The 17,272-nt window shown below is 38.8% G+C and overlaps 1 protein-coding gene across 1 annotated transcript in view; it reads left to right on the top strand.

Annotated features, from left to right (window-relative positions):
* Positions 1-17,272, top strand: part of Plxdc2 (plexin domain containing 2) — a 186,248-nt gene that overhangs the window by 118,568 nt on the left and 50,408 nt on the right. Inside the window, exons 5-6 of the mRNA XM_032885180.1 lie at positions 1,736-1,858; positions 10,468-10,586. Coding sequence (XP_032741071.1) covers positions 1,736-1,858; positions 10,468-10,586 — 242 coding nt within the window. The remainder of the gene's footprint in view (positions 1-1,735; positions 1,859-10,467; positions 10,587-17,272) is intronic.

Here is a 17,272-nt window from a genome sequence, read left to right as displayed (position 1 = left end):
TGAAGGAAAGAAAAAAATTAATTACAGGGTCTGCAAAAGGGCTCTGCTTTGTGTTTATAATTATGGGGAAGTACATATGAGGGTATGATTGGAAATCTGGAGGGAAATATGATAAAAAAGATCTTATCAGGCACAGTTTCTTCTAATAGAAAGTAATCATTTATGATTTTAATAATAAAACTTTATTAAATATACTAATAACTACCGATTTAATTTTGCAATGCCTTTCATAGAAATCACAATTTACAACCTGAAATCACAAAACCACCATATGCCATTGAAATTTTTATTCAGACCATGAATGAGATAAAATGTTTGACACTTTGGAGGCTTAAATATTACAGTTTTTTTTTCAAAATATCTCGTGTCTTTTCCTTTAAAAAAAAAATGATATATAGGCGTCTCCGCTCTCTAATGATGCCACGATTGTCTGAATATCCTAAATGCCTCGCCACAAATCTCTTGTTCTGAATTTTATTTTATAATATTGTGTATGTAGGTTTATTTTTATGCTTACTCTGGATTGTGCCTCTTTAGATTAATATTAAAATGAGCATGTATTTCTTGAAATGAGTCTTCTCTCAGGCAGATAAAAACATTGAAGATCAAAAGCCAGGGTAAGATTAACAATTTGTCATGGATATTTTACAAAGCAAAGAAACCAGATATGAATAATTAAAAACGTGGCAGGGATGTAAAACGAGAACTTTTAAAAGTTAGTTCAAGGCTCAAGTTCCATAGAGTAAATGCTTCCCACTAATCCCCCGCCGAAATAGGTTGGTGCTGAGACCTCACAAAGAAGGGACATTTATAGGTTGTCAATATTGTACCATCTTACCTACAAATATGTAGACCTGTATTCTTGATATGAACCTAGAATTATAAAGGCTCTCACAAGCTGAACTGTCCTAAGAAATCAAAAAGAAAGAGTAGATCCTGCCACTTAGACTCTGGGCTCCTTTTGATGCAGGGATTGTGTGTTAGGACATTTTAAGACTGAAGATGTTGCTCTGGAGGAGAGTGCTTGCCTGTGTCATGACATATATGTCTATATGTATGAGATGCTAGGTTTCCTCTCCATCGCTACTGCCAACAGCAGCAACATCAAGAACAAACCAACCCACAACTAAGCATAATGAAAGGAAATTCACCTATAAAAGACCTTGCAAGTCAGGCTGGTGTTAAAATGAGACATCAGGGGCTGGAGAGAGGGCTCAGCGGTTAAGAGCACTGGCTGCGCTTTCAGAGGTCCTGAGTTCAATTCAGCACACATATGATGGTTCACAACCATCTATAATGTGATCTGATGCCCTCTTCTGGCATGCAGGTGTACATGTAGATAGAGTACTCACAATTAATTAATTATTAATTAATAAGATTAAAATAGAAAAATGGTAGATTTTCTTTGCCTCTGTTAAACTTTTTTTTTACCCTGTTTCTTTGAGGTAGTAGTTACTCTGTACACAATTAAAAGTGTGTGTGTGTGTGTGTGTGTACATGTATATTCATATATATATGTATATATATATATGGTTGCTGAGAAGCAATTCTGCTAAATACTAACAAATTATATAAGAATTTTTATTTTATTTAGAAAAAGTGTTGTCAACCAGACACTAAGTGTGTGCCTTATCTTAATGTATCTATAAAGTGTGATTGCAATTGAATATAGCTGTTTTGGTTTTGATTTTATTGGCACTATTTCTTAACAAATTTCCTGTTTTTCTCATTATAGGTTTCATATACACTGGAGAAGTTGTGCATCGAATGCTGACAGCTACACAGTACATAGCCCCTTTAATGGCAAATTTTGATCCCAGTGTATCCAGAAATTCAACCGTCAGATACTTTGATAATGGTAAGTATTGATTGCCCTGTTTGTGGTGAATGCATAAAAAACAAACAACAAACAAGGAAGCAAACAAAACGCAGTAACAAAAACAAACCCAAGCACCATATTCTAATCAACATTGGGGGGGGGGGTCTGTATACCCAATTTGTAAATATAACACATGTGCTTAACAATGCCCTAAATTCGTAACACTGTTAAATGTTAGATTGTTAAAGCGACCTAAGGTGGTCATCACACAGCTATTCACTTATTCATTCTTTCATTCAGAAAGTGGTTGTTTACATCACAATATGTAACAATATGTGACAAAATGAGTGGCTATAGACAGAACATCCCACAAAACATATGTATTTGATGCTATTTGTCATAAATCCTTCCTATTATAAATGTCTAGGTGAGTATAAATTTAATACTAATCAACTTCAGGTAGAGGCCGATGGTATACTGTTTTGAAATGAATTTTCCACAAGTTAATTTCTGCAACTCATGTATCAATGTGCTGGACTCACCATTCCAAACTATGTCAGAGGCATTTACATTTTACTTAAGATAAAATATCACTGGCATTGAAATATGAAATTGGTCAGGTTATGGTATACCAGGCCTACTGACAGCAATCTAAACTCTGTGTTTCTTTTGAGAACATAAAAAGTGTCTTACTCACTGTTTTCTGCTTTTTCAAGAGACACCATGACCACAGCATCTCTTATAAGAAACTCCTTTAATTGGGGCTGGCTCACATTTTCAAGGCTTACTCCATTGTCATCATGGCAGAGAGTATGGTGACAGGCATTTCAGTCTTGATGACAGAGAAGTGTTTGAGAGCTACATCCTGGTACATGGGCAGAGTGAAAGACACTGGGCTTGGCTTGGGCTTTTGCAATCTCATTGACAGCCCATTCTCACTGACACAGACCCTTCTATAAGGCCAAATTTCCTAATCCTTCTAAACCTTTCAAATAGTACCACTGTATGGTGACTATACATTCAAATATATAATAACCTTTAGGGTCCATTCTTACTCAAACCATTACATTCTACTCTCTACCTCCCATAGGCTTTTAGCCATACAGTAATGTAAACATGCCTTTAGTCCAACATTCGAAATCCCAAGATTGCTCAAAAAGATAAAGCATTTAATTGGGTGCTTAGTTACAGTTTCAGTGACATAGTTCATAATCATTATGGTGGCTGACATGGTACTAGAGAGGTAGTCGAAAGCTACTTCCTGATTTGCAAGCAGAGAGATACTGGATATGGTTTAGGCTTTTGAAACCTCAAAGCGCACTCCACAATTCCTTTAACAAAGATATCGTCTGATCCTTTCAAATAGTGGCATTCTCTGGTGACTAAGCGTTCAAAAATATAAGCCTATGGGGTCCCTTCTTATTCAGATCACCACATACACTCTGACCGGAGCCTGATATAGCTGTCTCTTCAGAGGCTCTACAAGAGCCTGATGTACAGAGGCAGATATTTGCAGCCAACCATTGCACTGAGAACTGGATCCTCAAAGGAGGAGTTAGAGAAAGTACTGAGGTAGCTGAGGGGAATGCAACACCAGAGGAAGAACAACATCGACCAACCAGAACCCCAAAGCTCCCAGGGACTAAATCACCAACCAAAGAGTACACATGGAGCAACCCACGGCTCCAGCTGCATATGAAGCAGAGGATGGCCTTGTCAGGCATCAACGGGAGGAGAGGCCCTTGGTCCTGTGAAGGCTCAATTCCCAAATGTAGGGGAATGCCAGGGCAGGGAGGCAGGAGGGAGTGGGTGGGTGGGTAGGGGAACACCCTCAAGGAGGCAGGGGATGGGGAGATGGGATGTAGGGGCTCCGTATGGAAAACCAAGAAAGAGGATAACATTTGAAATGTAAATAAAGAAAATATCTAATACAAGAAAAAATAGAAAAAAAAGAAAAAACTAAAATGTATTTTTAAATATCATTAAGATTCAAATAAGAGACTTTAGGTCTTAGAACTTTGGTGAAAGTTTGGGTTTCCCTTGCCCAAATTATAGGGAAAAAATTATAAGGAAAAAAAGCAAGGTTTCTAACAGAAGAAATACATTTAAAATTTTTATATCTTGATTATGATTTTCCCTCCTTTTATTTTCTCCCACTTCATCTCTAATCCAGATTTATGCTTTTTCTCTCTTTTGTTAGAAAAAAAGCAGGCATGGAGACCTGCCTGTCTCAACACTCAGGGTAGCCATATAATTACTAAATTGGAAACACATATACACACATGCACGAGAACTGGCAGGGTAAAAAGTATATATTATAAAATATATATTTGTTTTCTGTTCATCATCTACTACTGGGCATGCAGGCTACTTTTAATAGTGTTTTGCTTCTTCATTGAAACTCCATTGGAGGTAAAAATCCCAAATTTTCATTTCCAGGTGACTATCCATTAGAGATAGCATCCAAATTAGGGGTGAGGGGTGTGTATCCACTGCTTTCAACTCTAGGACCCCATCTAGAGAAGACCCATGCATGCTCTGCATACACTGTGAGAGACATTGGTTCAGTAGCACAGGATATTAAGAACCAGGCTTTTATATTTTTGTCATTAAAAAGTCATAACATATTAAATATTAAATATTCTCTTCTCTCATATGCTGGTCATGTTGCCTATTTCTCTCTTACAATTATTGTTACAAATTAACATATACTACTCCAAGTGCCCTTTAAGTTCTTGACATGGATAATAACTATGTACTAAGAAACCTACCTTCAGTTCTTAGTACAGGATCATTAAAGATGGTGCATGACAATAAATATTCAGTGACCAAATAAATGAAAAGCCTGTGTACTCAAGATGAATATTTACTTCTAAGAATTTTGGAATCATTAATAATAAGAGGAAAATATTCTCCCTTGGTGACATAACTTTTGTATGATGGCCAAAGAATATAGAATTCCCATGGTATCATATGGTACAGAAAGCTGAGTTACTACTGTGTTACTTATTAATGCATGAAGCAGCTTGAAATACTGCACAGCTGTTAATGTCATAGCAACTTGCTGAAGCAGCCTTTGAATTGACAGGGAAGGATCACTGACATTCGCTATAGGATAGGAACAACCTCTCGAGGTCACAGAGGTTCTTCTGAAGAAAAACCATAGTATTTAAAGCACCAATTTTTAAGGCATGTTTTAATGTTATAGATAGCCAAAGGATGTCTGCACTCTGTGTGAGTCAGGAATGTTAATGTGCAAAATGGGACATCTATAAAAATAGTACCTTTCATTAGAAAAATGATTTGATGGTTCATAAATAGCAAATCAGATAGTAAAGTTCTTAACAGTGGTCAGTAACCTGATCAAGGTTGGAATCAGAAGGAAAATGGAGGTGTTTGGTCAGTAGCATTAGTTTATTCTAGTTATGCTTATAGATTGAATATCAAAAGTTTGATTCATCAGGTGATTTAATTATGATTCAGGAAGCTGAATGCCAATCATATCTGGGATCCTCCATGAATTCCTGCGGATGGCTATGAGTTGGTTTAGATTTTTTAAAATTACTTTAATAAGAGTTCTTAAATGTTTCTACATTTTTTAGCCAATAGACTAAAGATGGGGAGACTAAGATGGTAAATGGGACAAGTAAATTATGGGCTTGTGTAGAAGTAGTTTTTTTGGGGACAATTCCAGTCTTCATTGTCAGGATATCAGCAGTCCAGTCTAAAACATCAAACCCAGATCAATAACAGCAGTTCAGTCTAATTGGCAAACACCAAGCACAAATCAGTAGTAGCGACTCCATCCAGAAGAAGCCACAAGGCTTGGCCTAATTGGCATGAGTCCATGGAAGTAGCCAGAATACCATAAGAAGTTCTTCAGTGTGTATTTCTCTATGCAGTCATGACAAGAGTAGATCAGTGAAGACTGGCGAAGAGTTGTAAGGCGAACCAATACAAGAGTGTCATTGTCTGTCTGTTGGATTCTACTTATAGTCTTTCCAAGCATCACTTGTTCTCTTACGTGTCTACTTCAGCAAAACATCCTCTCCTAAGATAGTTTCCAGATAAACAGCAATGACATAACTGAGTCTCTAGTAAAACCATAAATTTCCCCTTCAGTTATCCATGCTTAAATATCTTCAAAGAGGCAGGTTAAAAAGGGCCATGATGCAAAGCAGAGCTCTCAGCTCTCTGATCGGATAGGCAGGGTTCTTTGGCAGCTGATAATTTTCTTTTACTCCACCATTGTTCAGTGTGATGAGCAGAAAGCAAATCACAAAAGACACCTCTACTCTCTTGTCTGCCATTATTGTTCAACCTCAGCACTGTTCATTAAAATTTGAAACTTGAAGCCTTGGTCCCCCAGTAAACAAAATAATAGAAATATTTAGCAAATTTTAAAACTCAAGGACAACATTTACACTAAAATGTATTTCCATTATTATACAGAAACACAAAAATAAGCCACTCTGCCACTCTACAAAGTAAAGCCTTTTCCACACTGTGCTATTTTTCACCCATACTAATACCTTCACACGGGAGAGATGGTTCAGCCATTAAAGAATAGGCTCACAGCCAAAAATATAAGAAATATCTTCACCAGAATTTTCACTAAAATACTTACTTATATTCACCTCTCCTTTTCGCAAAGACTATGAAGCCATTGTATTGAATCAAATCAGAAAGCCCTTGAATGTAATAAGTATTCTTCACACATTATAGAAGAGGAAAAAGCTGCATGCAGGCAAATTGTGTCCCAGGTAGGAAGAGAAATTTGGAGGCAGTTAACTGTCTACCTTTACCTGTACCACAGACTACAGCAGAAGGTACACAATCAAAACTTGAGTGAAGTAGACATGGCAGACATGATCAGAAGACTCTTGCACATGTAAAATTATTACTGAACATGTAAAAGTTTTAACTATCAGTATGTTTTTAATATTTTCCAGAATTAAAGCACGATATCATAGACACAGTGGTATCTATTAGCCAAAGAGCTATGATCTCTACCTATGACAGGGCTGAGCATTTCCTACGGTTAAAAGTTCCAGGGTCAAGTTCAACAGTGTTTTGGTGTTATTTCTAAAACTGTATCAATAGAAACATTTCTATTCTTTTAACATCCTTTAACAGTTTATAAATAGTAGTAAGACTATTTAAAAGTTCCATCTAGCTCTAGACTCATTACTAATGCCCAGAGCAAATGCTATTAAGTCCACCACAATATAGTGATTTTTAAAAATCAGAAAGCAAGTAAATTTTGTCAATATGTACATTTTATTCATCTAGTTCTGTTACATTTTGACACAGCTTCTTTTGGCTCCAAGATTTCACATATATGGGCCTCCCTTTTAGGTCACAACAGAAGCTAACCCTTCAACAGGCATCCACCTTCTGGATTAATGTGACAGAGGCCTTTCAGGGTAGTGGGGGTAGAAAAGGACTTCTATTCTCACACTGTTGCCCAATTTTTATTTTGTCACTCACCTCTGTCCCCAAATAGTTGTTTACAGGTCTTTGAACCTACACTCTCTGTCACATAGATTTTGTTTTGTTTTCTTGGAATTGATTTCTTTAAAACACACTCTAATTCATGCACCACTTTCCCCCCTCATTCTTATAGCCAAGTGTCATCTCTCAGGCCTTTATTGGCTGCTCTCTTGTCACTGTGTCCCATTCCTGCTCACTACTCTACTCAAGTATATCTGCCTAGTCTTCTTTATCAAGCCAAAATCTACTGACTACATGACTGTCTTTATCACATGTTGGCCCGTATACCTGTAGTCTTGGCAGACTACCCGGGTTGGGGATGAGGTAGGAGGAATGAGGGAAGCATTATCCAGGAAGCAAGCTGAGTCACCTATGGAGGGTAGGCAGAACACACAGCGTTATAAAGCTCTCTCTGAGAAGTTTCATTCTCTGAGTTTCATCATCCCCTGAGAATTTGCTAGATATACAGACTATTGCTTTACCTGGTGACCCAAACCTATAATCTTAGCTACTGGGGAAGCCATGATTATAACCTGCCAAGGATATAGCATGAGTTCAATGCTACCCACCCTAAGCAACATAATGAGATCTTGTCTCAAAATAAAAAGTAAAAAGAGGCAAAATTTGAAAGCCAAACAACTGAGCAAATTGCTTAAAGTCACTTGCATGGAGTTAAAACCTGGTTCAAAACAGGAAGCTGGCCAGTACACTTGGAATCATGGGGCTGTACGACCAGATTTATAGCTTCACAGCTCTGCTTTGAAGTCGATGCCCAGGTCTCTGACACTCATGTAACCCCATCTTTGGGTTCCCCTCCTCCCATAAGGATTTTCCTGTAACTCAAAACTTTCATGTGCCTTGGTATCTCTAGAGTACCTTTGACATAAAAATATAATATTTGACCTCTCACTTCAGAAAATCAATTATGTAGGAAAGATAATAATCCATTTTTCAAAATAAGCCCCAAGTAGTATTGATATGGGTGATTCAAGCATCACTCTAATAGTTCTGATATAAAGGGTCTTATGTGATACCATTCATGTGTTAGATACTGGGTGCGAGCATATATGCATATATGTATATATATGCATAAGAAATTTAACCAACATTTATAGCTAAGCAAAGGTCATAGCTGTTTGTGATCTATTTATTTAAAAAATAAAACATGATATCCACAAATTCAAACATGAATTCTCATCGATGACCTGAGTAGCTATTACTGTTTCAAATCAGGTTTTGCCTCCCCGGTTTCATGGTAAACAGGAAAAGATGGAGGCACCATAGGAAGATGTAACCAGAGCAGCCTCAGCTTGTGTCCTCCTCCAGGACTTAGGGAGTCAGCCCAGGCCTCTGCGAGCTGCTCCTCAGTCTCCTGAGAGCAAAGCAGCAAAGATGGAAATGCAGGCCTCGTTCACCAAGGAGAAGCAGCGTCATCATTTGTTAAAGGGACCTTTTCAATAGAGAGTAAACTTACATCTTCCTCAGTATTTGTCAAAAGTATTTGAAATCCATTCAATCCACCATGCTGTTTAGAAAATGGCCTATGGAAATTTAAGGGGATAATATCCATTAACATTAATAAAATTGCTAAGAAAAAATTCCATGCTGAGCAGGGGCCACATTAACCTCAGTATGAACTCAGAATTGATTGATCGATCGATCGATCGATCGATCGATTGATTTTATGTGCATGGTTGGTAGTTTTTCCTCTCTCCTCCCTTCTCTCTTCCCTCTTCCCTCTCCCCTCTCCCCTCTCCCCCCTCTCTCTCTCTTTTAGCTTGTAAGATATCACTTCACACAAAAGATCAAATAAATACCAGCAAAACTGAAACAATTTTAGAAGCATACATCTACCCTCTCATAGGATATAATATCACGAGGAGGTCAGACTCTGTGTGGGATATCAATAGAAATTCTTATTCTGAATCTAATTGTAGTGAAATTGGCAAACGTACAGATTGTTAGATGTATCGTAAGATAAAAGAATGTGACTGTCCCAAAAGTCAAGATAATGATTATCAGCGACAGTGTACGAAATTGTTCTTGGGTGAAGCAGACTAGGGAGATGTAATGGATGAATGCAATATACGATCCCTATGTGAATCATTCATTCATTCATATATATATATATATATATATATATGATTATACATTTATATATAAAGGGCACTCTAACTTCAAGAAAGCACTGGATAGAATGGCAGTGATATACAGTATTTTTAAATCTGTCTAGTTTTGTTTTCTTGTATTTAAGAAAAAGTTTGATGCTGTCATGAGATCTTACTATATAGGGTGGAGGGAAACAGAATGTAGAAAAAAATCAACAGGATGTCTCCAAGAGGGGAGGTGGAGAATGTCATTTGAGGCTTAGAATATTCTATAGGTAGAAAGTTAAAGAGATCTTGAAGGCTCCAAAGGAAGGAAGAGGTCTTCTCAGTGGGATTCTCTCTTTTCAAGTGTGAAGAAGGAGGAAAGGAAGCCCTGGCTGCTCTTTCCTGATCACAGACGTCCTTGTGTGGGTTTTAGCGCTGCAGGGTTCAGAAGGTGGGTTAAAAGCTAGCACCTATGGGCTCCAAACTTCTCTCCCTCCATAGCTGGCCGAAGTCCTGAGGGAAAACATTCCTTGGGGTAGCTCTGCATCCTCAGCCAGGTTTTTCTGTAGGCAGTCCTAACAGATAGAAGGTTTTCCCCAAGTGGTCAGCTTCAGAATTGGACAGCTTAACTGCCCCAACTCTAACAACCAGAATGTTCACCAGATTCGGATGTTCTTTCTTCCTTTTTGAGAGAACGCTTCTTCTTATATCCCTGGCTGTCCCGAAACTCATTCTGTCGGCCAGCCTGGCCTCAAACTCATGTAGACCCACCTGCCTCTCCCTCCTGAATGCTGGGTTAAAAGTGGAGTGCCACACTGCTCAGTAAGATTAAATTTTTATCAAATATTTAGAGTAAACTCAATCTTTAAATTTATATACATATGTGTGTATGTATTTCTGCATGCCAAAAGGTATCTGGAAGCAGAGTTCCAGTTCTCCATTTAAAATTGAAGTAGCACAGTGTCCTGATGTGACAAGTAGATACATGCACATGGGACTGTTCTTCCCGAATTGAGGCACCCATTTTCTCCTGTGTTTCCTCTTTCTCCTGCTGCGTTACAGGCACAGCTCTTGTTGTCCAGTGGGACCATGTCCACCTGCAAGATAATTACAACTTGGGAAGCTTCACATTCCAGGCCACACTCCTCATGGATGGGCGTATCATCTTCGGATACAAAGAAGTAAGTGACAGGCTGAAGGTGACTCTTCCTCTTCCCATCATTCACGCCCATGACCTTTCCCTCTTGAAATGTTATTGGCACGAACTTCCGATCACTCTCCTACTAACTGGTTTCTCTTGCTGAATAAATTAACCTTTTTTGGAGAACTGTGTGTTAAGATAGGGGCACGTCTTTTGTTTTGTATTCTGACATCATTATATTGAGACCCACACAATTATGAAATTATTGTAAGTATAATAAGGAATCTCTAAGAAAGAATGATTATTTTCAAGATTTTTTTTTAATCCTTACTTAGGTATTTATGATTTTAGGTTTGGTGGAGGTTTGCCATGTTGATTTCTTATGTTAGTCTGGTCCCCAAATATTAGTTGACATGAAAAAGGTTGATTTTAATATTGAATTCCAGGAAAGTAATGCCTACCATTTTCTGGCTAATATTCACTAAAATGTTATGGGAAGAATTATTAGAATCTTCCTGACCAGGAGAACAGAACTTTTATCTTGTTCCATATTAACAAACTGACAGAGAATGAAAATTTACAAATTGTAACCTTAAGCTTTGAAGAATATTTAGACTAGCACGTCAGTGCATTTGACTTCAAGCTTTATTGTCAGTATAATGAAGAATATATGAAAAAAGTAGCAAAAACTATGGATGTAATTTTTAAGACAGTAGTAGTTATAAGAGTAATTCTGGCATGTAAATTATTGCTGGCATGTTTAATGCATAGTTAACAGGTAACTATAATAAAATTTCGTATTCTGACATCATGAGCATAATGACATAATTTATGAAATTATTGAATATTTTATAGTATTATAAGGAATAGCTAAGAAAGAAGAATTGTTGTAAAAGGCTTTTTATCCATATCTTTTTTTTAAATTCAAGGATTAGTTTTTTAAAAAGTATCACTGATTTTCAAACAGTTGTGATAATGAAGAATACAAGGTGGTCATGTTTTCTGAAATCTATCTATGCTGTGAAGTGAGCACTATAAAATTTTGTTGTGGTTTGCCCTGAAGTTATCTGTATTTTGATGCTAATTCCACTGCCCCAAGGACAGCTGCCTAGTCACTTACTCAGAACTCAGGTGACTTCATCAGAACCACCTCCCCATTGAATTAATAAAGTACAGGTGAGAGGCAGGTACAGGGTAGAAGGAGGCCTGTCATTGGAGGAGAAGGAAGGATGGGGGAGGGAGAAGTTTGAAGGAAGAGGAGGAGACTAGACCAGAAAGTGGAGACAGGAGAGGAGAGGGTGAGAAGCCAGGGCAGGTGATGTTAAGATTCTGCTCTGTGTATTTACAGGTTGTTATCAATGTTCCTAAGGGATGGATGGTACCGGGCTTTGTATGTTTAAGTGGGCAATTATATCTTATCAATTGGATCTAAGATTATTGTGTTGTGTGTTCTTTTATGTGAGGGTTTGGGTGTAGGAAAGTGTGCGGCTGGGATGTGTTTCTGCCAAGATATCTAGCAGATATCTTGGGGCACTGAGGTGCCGGACCTAGCAGGGTAAAATACAACTTTACCTTTTTTATTTTTTACATCTTTACAACAACAAAATTTCATCTAAATGCAACAACTTTTAAAAAGCTAACAGTTATTGACAGTTATTTTCATTATTTGGACAAGATTTTCCACGCAGAACTTTATTTCCTCGGGGCACTCTGCAGAAGGAGAAAGATAGCGGTGCCTTGTTCTGCATTGCTTTGTCCAGGGCTGGCTGTAGATATCATGGCCCAGTGTGCTCTTCTGCCACCCTCCCTTGGAGCTGGGAAAAGTTCTCTGAGAAGAGTTCTTAGAACAGAATAGCCTCATTCATTCCCAGAGTTTATTGTGTCCTAAGGGACTGGCTGGAATGTCAGCCTAACATTGAGAAATGGTTTTTGATCGTTTTAACTATCACTGTTGGTTTAAACTGTTTCTGGAAGGATCAGGGTCAGTAAGTCTGATGTCTTCCCCCACACCCACCATCAACATTGTCAAAACAGAGATTTGCCTTTCATCCCAGCCTTATTCTCTAGCTCTTATGATCAAAATTGCCCTGGTTATTTACACAGCCCTTTAAGACTGTCTCACCCTGCGGAGTTCAAGCCAATTCTTTTGTCCCTTCTCTGTTCTCAGTTGGCATTTCAGAATGGTTCTCATATTTGTCCATTTTAATCAAGGAAAAGTTTCCCATTGTGGTTTTCCTGCATTCTCATGGGGACGTTTAAGCTGACAGACAGTTCAATGTTGCCTGACTTTCCAGACGCTGTCCTGTGAGCTCCCAAAGGTCTCTAATTATTATTATTTGTTTTTCTATTTGTTTTTCAGAAAGCAGTTTCTCTCTTTTTATTTCAGATCACTTTTATACATATCTGTGTATACAATGTATTTCCAAAGTTGAGGTAGCTTACTGCTGGAATGTTTGTCTAGCAGAAACACACACACACACACACACACACACACACACACACACACACACACACACACACACAGACAAATCTCTCTGAATCTCTTTCCATAAAATTTTTCAAAGTAAGAGTCCTTTTGAGCACTTAGAAGATGGCTCAATGGGTAAACTTCATACTGTGCAAGCATGAGGATATGAGTTCAATTCCCCAGAACTCGTGTTAGAAACAAAAGTGGTGTGGTGGTAGGTGGTATATACTTGTACCTCTAAGACTGGGTTACATGGCGACCAATGAATTTCTAGGGCTTACTGACCAACCAGCCTAGCCGAGGTGGCAGGCTTCCAAACAGTGAGAGACCAAGTCTAGAAGCTGGGGTAGGTTGTCCCCTAAGAATGACATCTGACCATGATCTTTGGCCCGTCTCATACACTTGCAAATGAGTTTACCTACACACAAAAAAAACGTCCTTGTAAAGGGGAGTAGCAACCAGATGTTCTCTTCACCTCCAAGGAAAATGTTTTAAGATCACATGACAGCAAAAAATAGTGCTCTTCCAACCACGTCATCCTTCTGGATGTTCTTTCACATGAAGTACCCAGGTGTCCATCAGCTCCTAATGCTTCGTCTCTTTTCTATAGCATGAAAGCAAACACAGAGGTGAGCAATCAGTGCTGTGGGTTGATGAAATTGTAGAACACATGGTGATTTTACAGCAAACAAACCGAATGAAAGAGCTTAAATGATGGGCTTAGACACACGATTAAATAAAGGATAATTTAGCATTAAGTCGCTTTATTTGGTGTGCCTAGCCTCTTGATCTCTTTCTTTCCCAAGGAAGCTATGCATAGCAACATATAAACCAAGTTATTTGTGTTTTCAATAAATTCTTGTTGATTTTTGCAGTTCACTCATTGTTTTTATTCGGTTCTTCACAACTGTACAAATACAAGAATAGTCAGAAGAGGTATTCCAGTTAGCCTGTAAAGCGATTCTTGAAACAACAGACAACGTAAATAATAAAATCCTGTGTATCTTTCCAGTGTCAAGAATGGAAACTGTAAAGCGAGAAGTAAGCACAAATAACTCTGCCCAGGATTGTTCTTTACAAACTGAGGACAGCTTTGATGATTTTACTGTGTTTGGAGGAAGGGAGAATAAAGAAAATATTCCTTACATAAATCCACCAATAAAGAACTTGGTTACATTGCAAGTTATAACTAATACTGCATGCCATGCAATAAATTTCATTTCCATTGCTCCCATGATTATACATTATTTATATTCTTCTTAGTTACCATTGGCATACCAGTCATCCATACCAACCTATCAAATGGCCCTCCCATTCTGTCGAGCTTCCAAATAATCATTTTCCAACAGCATTCATTTTTTCCTGGTGCTGAGTAGATAAGGAATTATCAAAATATAACCAAATCCATTTCCGTTTTCCATAGCAATCTTGCTTCTGCTGAGATTGCATTAGGGAAACGCTGTTTCTCCCTAAACTACAGATGGGTATGGATTTGCAAGTGGCCCTAACGGGTTCTTCAACACTGTCAAGCTGTTCTCTGCAGCTGTACTGTTATTAGCAGCCTAAATTCCCTCAGATGGGTCTTTTTTCTGAGGTGGTAGATCTGTGTTATTCAACCGAAGGTTTGAAATCCTGTTTTGAATAAGAGCCAGATTGTTATTGTCACCTGGTTGCTTATATAAGCTAGCATTGAAACAGTTTACCTGGGTGAAACTGAATTAGGGAGAACAACTTTAACCTCATAAGAACAACAATGCCAACCAACCAGGGCTCCCAGAGACTAAACCACTACCCAAAGACTACCCATGGACTGACCCATGGCTCCAGCTGCATATGCAGCAGAGGGTGGCCTTCTTGGGCACCAATGGAAGGAGAAGTCCTTGGTCCTGCCAAGGCTGGACCCCCCAGTGTAGGGGAATGTTGGGGGAGCAGAAAGAGTGGCTAGAAGGGGGAACACCCTTATAGAAGAAGGGGAGGGTGATGGGATAGGGGGCTTATGTCCTGGAAACTGGGAAAAGGAATAACATTTGAAATGTAAAAATACCAATAAAAGAATTTTTTTTAATTCATTCCCCTTATACCTGTTCCTCCCCCTTTCCTCTCCCCACCTATTTCCTACCAAGGTGAAGGCCTGAGGGCCAGCTGAATGAGTGGAAATATGGAGGTGGGAGGTGGGAGGACTCTCTAGGATGTACCAGAGACCCAGGAGGTGAGAGACTCTCAGGACTCAATGGGGATGACCTTAGCCCAAATGCCCAACAGAGAGAGGAAATGCACCTAACTACCCCTTGAGAGACTTGAGGTCCCCTGGAGTGGGGAGTCCAGCCTGAGGGTTTGGGAGTCTGGGGGGAGTAGAGGGTGGAGGGATCAGAGGATGGGTGGGTGGGGGCACATCCTCTTGTAGACAGGGCAAAGGAGGAATGGGATGAGGAACTGTCAGAGGACGGACCAGGATAGGGATAACAACTGGACTGTATAAAAAGGATTAAAGATAAAGATTAAAAGAAAATCCCTCAGATTACCAGGCACTGCTGTGTTGTGTCTTTCAATCCTTCGGGATTGGTTCAGCTTCTAGCCAGTACAGATTAAGCATCTGACTAACAAACCCTCTATTCCTTTAAATATATGAGTAACATCCCTTTAACAGTTTGTAACTCACTCCAGTGTCTGTTTCTTATGAAGCAATTTGTATCATCTTTCCTTACTGTCCCCCTTCTCGAGTTTCATTCGATGATCATGTGTCCTTGTACACTAGGTCACTTCTGATCAAATGATAGACATTGTTCACATGACCCTAAGGGTCATGTTTGGAACTATAATGTCTTCTATAAGGAACATTTACTTTCTTAATTGGGCACTGAGGGTCAGACAGACAGGTGACTGTCTCCCTCTCTCCCTCCCTCCCTCTCTCCCTCCATCCCTCCCTCCCTCCCTCTCTCCCTCCATCCCTCCCTCCCTCCCTCTCTCTCCCTCCTTCTCTCCCTGGCAGACTTATTCAGAGTTCAGGCTCTTTGGCTACTTAGTAGCATTGGCCATAGGACTGTAGTCTTTTCACCATATTTAAAGGATCCTGGGTACTTATGGATCCTTTGCCTTAAACACTGGAAGGAACTTTTTCCTCAGCTAAAAAGGCAGTCTGAAGTTCTATTACTTTCTAGGCTCCAGGTCTTCTCTATGATAGACGGGGGTCTTCAGGATCCCTAGAGATGGATTCCCCAGGCACCTGCCCTTTCAAGTCATGCTTTTGCTTTTCTTGTTAATCTGATTTTCTTGCTTGGTATTAGCAGAAGACATGACAAATTTGTTTGCCATATCTAGAAGTAGGAGTCTCTTTCACCTTAATAAATAATATTTTAAGTTCAATATAAATCTGACCTATTTGAAGTACTTCCTATATGCCAAGTGTTGTCCTGTACGCTTAAAGTATTATCATGTCTCTCACAAATAAAAAGAGATATTCACATTTATTGATAGAGAAGCAACCTTAAATATTCAGACATGTTAAATAATTTTTCCAAAATTATGAACAAAACGTTAACAAAAGAACCATACCCTGAAAGTCCATAGATCTAAGTGCAGGACCTCACTCACTTTGTAATCCTTAACTGGTTTTTCTAGCTGATTATTTTCAACTTAGAGACATAGTAACAGTGCTGAAAGAAACTTGCCTTTCCACAGCATTTATTCCATCACTTACTACTACTGTTCAACAAGAAGAACGTTCACATAGACTAAGTACATCTCTTCTTAAATGTGGTAAAGTTGGAAAATCAAATATCTGTCTCCTGTTCTGATAATTGCTAGCTATGACCCTAAGTCCCAGAATTACTATATTATTTTCAGTACCTAGTTGGAGGATTGTTTGATTACAAATGGCATCAACTGAGCTTTGGAGGCTATTGATAAGCTCATGAGGAAACTACTTCCTCCAAACAGTGTATTATCTCAAAAGTGTGTCCTTCAAGCCTGCTGTTTGAGCAGATGATGCTGGCTCCCCTGATACACCACTTTGCTTTAGAAAGCTCTTCCCTCACCTGCTTCACCTCTCTTCACTAGAACATGAGCTAGAAAATAAATTAGAAAACAATGTGATTATTTAGTATGAATTGTAGACTTGATCATTTCTACTTGGTAAGTTAAGTAAAGGGATATCGATGGCCACTGGGTTATTTTGGTGCCATTAAAAAGCCACACCCATGGATGTCACAGACAATAGATTACAACACAGCCTTGGAAGAAGTCCATCACACCAATTCTCT

This window comes from Rattus rattus, chromosome 14, assembly GCF_011064425.1.
Source record: "Rattus rattus isolate New Zealand chromosome 14, Rrattus_CSIRO_v1, whole genome shotgun sequence".
Lineage (NCBI taxonomy): Eukaryota > Metazoa > Chordata > Mammalia > Rodentia > Muridae > Rattus > Rattus rattus.
The sequence above is the reverse complement of the archived record's forward strand: the minus strand, read 5'-3'. Positions and strand labels throughout refer to the sequence as shown.